This window comes from Cygnus olor, chromosome 2, assembly GCF_009769625.2.
Source record: "Cygnus olor isolate bCygOlo1 chromosome 2, bCygOlo1.pri.v2, whole genome shotgun sequence".
NCBI lineage: Eukaryota > Metazoa > Chordata > Aves > Anseriformes > Anatidae > Cygnus > Cygnus olor.
In genome coordinates, this window is record NC_049170.1 from 141,667,008 (window position 1) to 141,677,538 (window position 10,531).

General features: G+C 36.7%; 1 protein-coding gene across 3 annotated transcripts in view; it reads right to left on the reverse strand.

The window, feature by feature from the left end:
• The window catches only part of ANGPT1 (angiopoietin 1), a 187,088-nt gene that overhangs the window by 4,938 nt on the left and 171,619 nt on the right, over window positions 1–10,531 (reverse strand). For all 3 annotated transcript variants that reach the window (XM_040546736.1, XM_040546738.1, XM_040546737.1), the window contains one exon: window positions 8,307–8,437. In XM_040546736.1, the coding sequence (XP_040402670.1) occupies window positions 8,307–8,437 (131 nt within the window). The remainder of the gene's footprint in view (window positions 1–8,306; window positions 8,438–10,531) is intronic.

Below are 10,531 nucleotides of genomic sequence, written 5' to 3' on the forward strand. Positions count from 1 at the left end.
ATTTCTGCAGTTCTTTCTTCACAGTAAGACCTATAGTCTTTGTGAATCTTCAGCATAGGTCTTATGTATCCTTCCATGTAATACTGTTTTACTGAACATTTGCCTTTATGTCTTAAGGCAAATAAGGTCATAAAGATTACATGGTGGCTGTTACTTTTAGTGGTTAAATGTTACTTTCGTTTAAAAAGTCATTTCAGACTGCGTATCATAGCGTTGTAATCTGTCCAGGACCAGGCACCACCAGTAAAGGCAAACAATGCCTGTCTAACAAGTGGCTACTAATATCTGCAGGTGTCACTGTGGACTGAAATGCATAATTTTAATTTTCAGTGCAGTTCCCCCTCTAACTTTTGAAAATGGAATTAACATGTGAGAAGCTCCTTTTAGACAATGTGCATTGGCCTAGTCAATCCTCCAATTTCCTCATATCCAGCCTTTTATTTGTCTATAATGAATACATTGTATTTTAAGCTATACCCTACTACTATTGATATGATATTGACAGTGATTAGCCTATAGATCCAGTGCTTTTACTCTGTCCTTTGTATTTAAATTCATGTAATTTATATTTCTAGCCTTGTAAAGTAATTTCTTAGATTTTGGATAATACTTTTCAAAGTACTAAATAAAATGGCTTTTTTCAGAAGTAACACTTCATAATGAAATCTTGAGGGAAGAATCTATGCCAGATATATTCTGGCAAACTTCTATTTTGATACAATTGACCTCCCTTTGATTACAATGATATACCTAAGGGGGTAATAAGCAAAGAAAGAGAAAGCTGTACAGCTGATGTTTTACTGTAACCAGAGTACAATCTTGTAGAAACTTAAGACAAAGTTAAACAGAGAAAATCTAATCCTCATTTTTCAAAGCTGGAACACAGATGCAGTTGGGTTCTGTTTATGGTGCTGGGATGAAGACATGGCAAGCTGTGCTAGTTACCATTTCATTCATCTTAAAGGAACAGCAACAGATGCATAAATGGACTTTTTAGGTAAAAGGTTTCCCGTGGTGCCCGACAAAATCTATGTTAAACAATGGAATGAGTTGAAGATGCACAAGATTTAAAAATTGTTCTGTGAGGACCTACTCAAATCCCACATCTAGACTTTTAAATAATTACTTTTTTTTTTTTTTTCCAAAATATTTTTAATGAGCATCTTTTCTTTTGGCCTACTATACTGTTCTTGTTAATGAGACTGTACAATTTTTTAAAAAAGATATTTCCTAATACTACTTTATGATGTTGGGTTTACTTTCTCCTATCTTTCAACTTTTTTACATTTTTTTTCTCTTACTTTACATATGTGTGTGTGTGTGCGTGTGTGTATGTCTCTCTCTCTCTCTATATATATATATGGTTATTTCTCTCCTTCCTCCCATGTAGTCCTCTAAAAGCTATTCATTCCCCATAGGGCCTCAGATTATCGTAAAACGTCCATGTCTCAACACCAAAGTCAACATCTTTGGATACATGTAAAGGAATTGTTTTTCCACAAGCATGACTTTCAGACATTTGTATATTAAGGGAAAGAGGAATAGAACCAGTGCCTTTCTTGGTAGCTATGAGGAAATGAGGGAACATAAAATTGAAGTACCTGAAAGAGATACCTGCAATGCTGGACAGTGCAGGAAACACCAAACAAAGCAGTTCCAGGGCTGTAAGACAGTCTGACCCAAGGAACACTCCCAATAGCTAAATATTTTCTGAAGTTCAGGGGATTTCCTCCCCTGAAAAATCTTGTTTATTTTTCACTATAATGTAATGGCTTTCCCAAATAAGCATCAGGAACCCTCTGAATAGCAGTAAGATTTTAACCTCAGATATAACTTTTGGCAGTAATTTCTGTGGGATATTTGAATCATGCATGTGAATCATGAAGGGTGGTTATTATGAGAAATATAGAAGAAAGATTTTAAAGTGACTAATGAAGAGATAAAGAAGAGGCTTTCATGAAATGATTAAGAGAGTTTTTACTCAGAAACACAGGTAGTTTCTTCAAGTTGTCACCATCTGGCCTTCAGTTACTCATTTGAACTGAGGAGAGCCTTACAGTCTTTTGAGGTTAGCCTACTTCTAATAATTTGTTTGTATAGTACAGGCAATGCTATCATCTCTGTTTGCAATAAAAATCCTTAGGTCATAAAATATATTGCCCAAACAGAAAGTAATTTAGATAATGCATTGCTTGTTTGAAAGTTCAGCTATACAAATAAACATGAATCACCCTTGTAGACAGTTGCTCTTCTGGAACAGTTAAAACACACTGACACTTTGTGGAATCCTATGCTTTGCTCTTTAATTATAATTACTGTTGCCATTATCACTGAGAAGTTATTAAAATTCATGTCAGCTCTTTCCATTAAATAAATGTATTTTGAATAGTTCATTTTAAACAAGCTATCACCACATCAGCCTCACAGGCCTGCTCTTACTGTATCTTTGGTTGAATATGAAAGTACATTGAGATAATTTCCACAAATTCTTGCAAAAAAACCCTACCTAATAAAGGTGCATTGCTCAAATGAGTGATGTTATTACTAGAAAAATATAATGGAAATCTTTTGGAAAGGTTTTCTGAAGTTACGAATATAATCTTCACATGGCAGAATCTTCATTGTCAAAAGCACCAGCTTAAAAAGGGTTTTAGTACGCCAATGCTAACAGCTTTGGGTTTTGGCTTGTTGTATAAATTGTAATTAAACGTGTATGTACGTAAAATGATTTTTTAGTAACCTAGTGCTCATCAATCAAAAATGCACTGTAAATCTAGCTTGAATTGCAAGTTTACTAATGATCACTTAGTTTTGATGACAGGCTATTAGTTGTCTTCTACATGTTAAAGGAATAGGTGCACAGTTGATGACAGACCCTTTCTTTACACATCGGTCTCTCCTCTCCCTCATGATTACAATGAATGTTTCCAAATACAGTAAGATCCAAACACAGTCTGCTCAATCAGATCCAAAGTTTGAATTGTACATTTGTATGCCTTTATGGGACAAATTAATTCTAAGAAAAGCCAATATCTATCTCTAGCCCTTTGGGTTTGTTCATAAAATTTAGTGCATTTGGCAATAAAGCTAATAAGAAAAATTTCTAATGCAAAAATATTTGAACAGTGTTCAATGATTGAAAGACAATTGATTTTATGAAAGTTTTCAATGTTTCTGAACTTTTAATTCCCTTAGAGGAATTAGGTGGTAATGCTTAGTCTATGTCTGGCAACTTCTTGGCTAGAAAACTGGGTCCTGTTTTGTATGACACCTCAAGCTCTATGTGGAGTAACTTGACAGGGACCAAAAGAGTTAATGTAAGAGGAAAGTTTTAGGTTTGTTTAATCCAGAATACAAGACAGAAAGGAAATGCTAACAATCTCAAATCCATAAGAAATCTGCTTGAAAAAAAAAAAAAAAAAAAAAAAAAAAAAGCATTTATTCCAAAGAATGAAAAGCAACAGTCTATTCTCTTCAGTAATGTAGGACAGGACAAGACAGAACAAACTTAAGTTGTCACAGATTTAGTTTAGACATCAAGAAAAGCTTTCTTATACTAAGGGTAGCCAAACTCAGTAGTAACATATTGTATTGCAAGAAGGAATCTCTATCATTAGAAATAATAGAATAGGATAGGATAGGATAGGATAGGATAGGATAGGATAGGATAGGATGGGATAGGATAGGATAGGATAGGATAGGATAGTTAATAATAGAATAGTTAATAATAGAATTAGAATAGGATAGCTAGAGAAGATTCTATCTCGGAGAGGGACTAAAAGAACTCTGGAGGTTTTTTCCGGGCCTGTTTTCTACTGTTTGATAGAGTATAGGATTGGTTAGCCTAAGATTTAGCAGCACTTGATACTCTGAAGATTAAATTAGATGTTAAAATCAGGACATAGGATGTTAAGTCACTAGCTTTTCACATCACATAGATAATACAGTCCTTTTATAATTCTAATAAATCACAAGCTAAAAATAACATGAAATTTACAGACTGGTGAGCATGTTCTGATCTAAATATATAGACTAATATTTCAGTCAGTCACTGCTTGGTCATCTCCTTTATTACATCTCCTTTATTACTATTGTCCATACTTAACCTTTATAAACAGCGTAATACAGTGATGATTTTCTTAAAAGTGCTCAGTAGTATTTCATTATCTAATGAAATACATCTAACATTTTTAGCATAAATCAATCCAGTTCAAAACACTTATTATCTACGTGGTGGCTATATTTTTCTATCTACAAAAATATAAATTATACTCTGTGAAATTTGTTTTATATGTAGCATCGTCATGAAAACAACAATATACAAAACCTAAAAATTGGTGCTTTTCTGTGTAAGTGGGCATGATTTCTGGGGTTCAGGTCAAACACTTTCAAGTGTACTGAGGTACTACTTTCAAAGTTTTTGTTTCAAACAAAATGTAACAGAAAAGGTGCCTTTTTCTGATTAGATTATATATGGATAGACTACTACATTTAGCCAAGAACTTCCCTGCAAGACAGGAGAAGAATCCTCTATATTGCTCTTGATGGAGGCTCATAAAATTTGCCACTTGGAGAAAAAAATGCAGTGAAACAACAAGCAATAAATGCACCACTGTTTGGGATTTTCATTGAACATCGTCTTACTAAACAGAGGAGAAATCCACTGAGGATTGCTAAATACATGGGAAATGTGTCTGACTCAGGAAGCCTCTGATATGCAAAATGTTGAGAGTGGGAAAATACTCAGGGGAAGTATCATCTATTTGTATTGTTCTTAGGCCCATCCTGAGGCATCTGCTGTTGACTGCTGTCAGAGACAGGAGACTGCAGACAGATGGACCTCTGCCCCCAGACAATTAAAAACAAAACAAACAAAGAAACAAACAAAAAACACAAATCTTATTTCAGTGATTCTATGCTGTTTCAATCTTAGCTAGGCATCTAGAAAGTCTCCCCAGCACTTTGGCAAGCTATTTCAGGCATCACGTGTTTAGCAATGTTCTCACATACCATCTGAAGCAAGGTAAATGCCTGTGTAAATGTCTCTCAAAGCAAAACAAAACAAATTGCATTAAGACTTTTGCTATGGGCCAAGTTACTATAAGTCATTTTGTAGTGCCTGTAGATGATTGCACAAACAATTTCTGGGGCTCAGCTGACAGGTGGTATCCTGGCAGGACGCTCTAACATGGCCTGCTGCCCACAGATCTTATCCAGAGATGTTAAGTGCTCTTCTATTGGAAATCTGTCTGAAGTGCCTTGGATATCTGCTCAGTGCTTCATTCTGATGAGAGTTTGTTACATTTTAAGTGCTGTATCTTGCAAAAAGTTGTATGTATGCTCATTGGGGTACTCTTCTATTCATAACATTTGATATTATATGGAAATAAAAGTTTTTGTTCAGTTTACAGGCTTGAGATGTTACACCAGTCCCTGATGGTTATTTTCGCAAAAGAAGAAGTGATACTATTTGACAAATTTTAAGTTTAAATGAAGAAATTATGTGAATAAATATGCCTTGTCTCCACTTAAAGTAAACCGAGGTTGCTGAGTTGAAATTTTCTAAGTTTTCCACAAAAAGCAACTAAAATATTTAACTACCACAAAAAGGTCACAGGATCTAAAAATCCAGCTCAGGCATATACATTTGGAAACTATTCCCTAAAATCAGCATTAAGATAGAGTCAACTAGCAGAATATGGTTCTCAAAAGGACAAGGAGCTCACACACAAAATTCTGTTGATGCTACTGCTGATGCTACTTTTCCACTATTTATTTTTTTATTCTGAGGGAGAGGAAGGATAGAAGGGAGGAGAGAGAGAATATTTTTGATACAGAACAAATAAAACTGACAACTAGTAAGATCACAGAGAGAAATGTGTGTTTTCCTTACATTTTTATTTTCAGCCCTGACTATAACCATATCACAGTCTTGAGCTTCAGCTTATCTCAGCCTTTTTTCCTGACATAAATATATTTAGTTCACCTCATAGAGATAATGGGATCACCCAAACTGTCAAGATAGCAAGGAACCTGCCTTTAGATTTCATATCGTTCATCATTAAAGTGCTGTCTGTGATGCTGCCAAAACTAACAGAGAGTCTGATATCTTCTGGGAAAAAAAAAAAAAAGAAAAAAAAAAAGAAAAAAAAAAAAGAGAGGTTCCCCAAAAACCTCTTTTGGATTGCTACTTTTCTTAATCAGTCTTTTTCTGTGGCACAAAACTGACATCTATTCGCTAAACAAATGTTTTGGTATTTAATTCAATTTCTGCTGCTTCTCAAGGAATGAGAAAGTCTATTTCATGAAGCAATGCATAAGGTGTTTTTGAGGAGAAATTTAGCAGGGAGATCAATTTATTTATTTATTTATTTATTTATTTATTTTAATGGCAATTTGCATGATTGAGGTATTTCTCAAAGAACTACAACTTACTTAGTGCTACACAGGAGCTTCAGTCACCTTTCTCCAAAGCCTAGCTGCATCTCCTTTTACACATCAATGATGTGTTCTATTTGTGATTTCCTCACCCTTTGGTAATTCACCCCCCTCCCCCTTATTTCTTTCATTTACCAGTACATTCCAATATGTGGTTTTCCTGTTGATTTACAGGACTACTGCAGCAAAATATATGTGAAACTTGTGAAATGGTTGTTCAACAGCAGGCTGACCTTAGCAGGGCATTGACCTGCCACAGAAGTCAGGGTAAGAAAATAAACAAAACCCTCAGCTCCCAGAATTAGATGTCTGGGAGTGGAGGTGTTTCCAGGCAGCTCAGATACATGAATGAGTCTGCACTTCACCACAGACACAACTCACATTTAGGAGATTTTCACTGGCCTGTGACCTGCCCTGGAAGTGAAATACATTAATTTAGCATGATCTTTAAGGGGAAAGATCACCAGTTGTTAATTAAAATAAACTCTTGACTTCTTTCCCATTATTTGCCCCAGAACTGGTCAGCTACCTTTGTTATACAAATGGGAAGGTAGCATCTGATCACCTGTCTTCTAGAAAGTTTCCCACAGAAACTTCTATTAAATGGAAGTTTTCCATTTAATAAGATTTTAGTAGAGGAAGTTAGGAAAGTTTGAGAAGCAGGCTCCTTAAGGATTCTCCCAGCTGGACAACTTCCAATTAGCAAAAAGAATGAGGAGGTAGGCTGTGTGTTTGATGCAAATTTCCACTGACAGAAACACATCTTCTGTCAGCAGATAATAGCCTTAAGAGTCTCATATATGCCTGAATGTGGCCTGAGCTGGATCCAGTCACAGTGCCAGTAACCACAAATAATATCAGTTTAAAAGTCTGATCCAAAACACTGAATAACTTTTATGCTATAGGATTTTTTTTCCAGGAATGTTAGAAATCACTGAGGGAGATTCTCAGAAGATCAGATGTGAAGATAAGAGCCTTTCTTGGTCATACATTCTAAGAACCAAAGAATCCCAATACAAGCTTTCTGCTCTAGTGTGACATGCTAGAGATAAAACTGAGCTTGCCTCTTCATGGACTCAGAATAAGCAACATTTGCAAGAGAAAGTTCTCACTCTTGTGCAGACCTTTAGATATCTGTCTGGAGAGATAATGGATATTCCTCTTCCACAATGGAGGGAAATTATATTAATCACATTCACTACACTTGCTTGCAGTTAGTTTGATTTTTTACTTAAACCCGTCCTAGCGTAACTTCTCTGTGCTGTTTTAAAAGTTCCAGAACAGCTAGGTGCCACAATTTAAACAAGGGGCTGTAGGTCTACCCTTTCACAGGTGAGTGAATTAGCCATTACATTAATTAATTAAATAGCTTGTATAAGACAAACAGAAAGCTTAATCATTGTAATTATTTCAATAATAGCATCACCCCCTAAGTGAACTTAGGGAACTTTTAAACTTTACCTTCTAATAATCTCTTTCCATGTCCTTTCTCTCTTCTTTTTCTGGGTGAGTCCTTTCCCAGTTCTCATAAGGATCTTCCCCCTTTCTTCACCTCTTAGTTTATTCTCTCTTACTTGGCCTTTCTTGCCTCAACAATAACACTAACCTTTCCCTCTTGACATTGCTGCAACAGCTTCAGTGCAGAAGTATACTGTCTGCATCTCTGAATAAACCCTTCCCTGCTGATAGGAACCTGGGGGTATTGGCACTACCACAACATACATAAAGAAAAGAGTAGGAATAATAACAATAAAAGGAATTTTCACACAGTACTTACACATCCATGAATTCAACTTCATCCATGATTGCTTAAGGAAAACAGAGCAGATTCCTAACAATGTACCACATGTTTTCAGAGTTGTACTCACCTCCAGTTAACATGAGAGCACATTTACACATGCAGTTGTCATTGTCAGCATCTTTTGTACTGAATTCAGCACCATGTAGTATCAGGCTACTCTGTTTTCCAGCTGTTCCACTGTGACCTTTTAAATAAAGCCTGAAACAGCAAGAAAAAACAATCAGTGTCACCGAAAGGAACAATAAAAGATCAAGATCTCTTTCCACATGAGGTTTGCCTTGTATTAAGTACATACAGAAACTTCAGAAATGTCTTGTGTTATGGCCCAATTTCTTTGTTGTTTCAGGTGTAAAATGAGGAAATTTAGGGTTTTTCAATGTGTCTGTAGTAGAACATAGTCCCTGAGCCAGAGCAGAACTGAGGAATCCACACTGGAAAATGCAAGAAAGTGTAAGGAGTCAGAGACACAAAAGAGAATGAGGAGAGGTGCCCGGAGATGTGGAACGCATTGACATAATAATTGAGTATTTGAGTAGCTGGTCCCTTTACTGTGTCACAAAACAGCACTCACAATTAATGGCAGCCACATTATTAATCCCTGGACTTGAAAGAAGATTTCAGTAGTTTCAGAATTTTTAATTCAACCAGTTACAGGACAAGCCAGCAACCCAGTTCTGCCAAAGCTGTCTCTGAGTGATGAATGGAGAATAACTTAGAGTCCAAGCCACAGAAGTCTTCATGATTTGCAATGCTAAATATCCCTTTCTGTAAGGAGTCTTGTCAACTAGCTGAAACCACAACCATGAGTTAGGAACCTAATCTCAGCTCCAGGAAGTAACAAAAGCATTTGTGTTTTTCAGTGCTTTTCAGTCCAAAGCCAAATGTACCAGCTTCAGGGATGTAGAATGGAGCACCTCTGTCTCACCAGAGGAACAACAGGGGACCTGGGCATGTCTGACCTTAGTGCACAGCTGCAGGGACATACACAAGGAAATACTGAAGAGAGAAGATATGAGGTTGCACACAGTGGTTTTCCATGCCTCTGCAAAAGCATGTCTGGGAGTCAGACATCCCCAGGAGACTGACACTTGCAGCAAAAACTAATTTATGCACATAGCTACCTAAATTAGACATCTGACCAATGCATTCCTATTTTTTCATAAAACATTTCTGGAAGAGGAGGGCATTTTTTGTCATAATAGCTTCATGTGCAGGAAGGAGGAGACAGGATCTCAGTGTCTACTGGAAAAATAGGAAGCCATAATGCCTACATCCCAGGAACAAGCCCTAGTCATTGGGTCAAGAGAGGAGGGGAATAAGCATCCCACACCTATCTCACTGAAACTTTACAGGCAATACGTCAGCCACAGGGGAAACCAACAACATGATTTGATATCTAGTGGAATAGACCACTCCACTGAAGAGAAACATCCGTTCTGCTTCTTCTAGGGTTAACGAAGAGGTGTGAGTATATATTTTAAATATCTAATGTAAAATACAAAAGGATCCATGGGAGAAGAAGTAGGGCTTTAGAGTGTGAAATAGCAGAGGTGCCTCTTTCTTTCTGGTATTTAGAACTGGGAGTGCTGTCCTAGAAAATGCCTTCCCAACTTCTCCAGTAAACTCAGTGAAAAAGGGCAGCGGTTGTGAGTCACTGATTGTTGTGGCTGCCTCTTAGATTGTTCTTCAACTTAATCCAGTGACTCTGGATGAATAAAAGAGCAAATATCTTTACCAGAGTGTCATTCTTCCATTTGTTTAGATGGAAGATAAATAATTTGCTGCAAAGTGGTCACCTTGTCAACAGCAGAGGTAGGGAGCATCACTAACCCACTCTCTTACACATGAGTAGTTAAGATAAGGGCAACTTTCTGAGATGGGGAGGAGAGTATGTTCCCTAGACTGATTTATATAAAACCCAGTCCTCCCACAGAACTTTGGGTATGGAGCCCTCCTTCTGAGAGGGAAGAGAAGGGGCATACAGCTACCATATGGAAGCTTTCCTTAATCAAGTGCATAGATACTGATTTTGTTGTCTTGCACACATCTGTGGATGCTAGATACAAATAGAGCCAATCTGATTAAACTTGCCGTGGAACCTTGTTACAGAAAAGCCTCTTCTCAGTACCTCAGTGAAGTTGTGTAGGAGATAGATGCTGAGTTACTGATCCATTTCAAGATGTGAAAGTGCAGAACTAGTATTTGGGGCTCTAGAAAGTCTAAAATTCACACTTTCAGACTGACTTAAACTTCATCTAATTTTCAATTAAATTCTTCCTATGTATCCCTTCT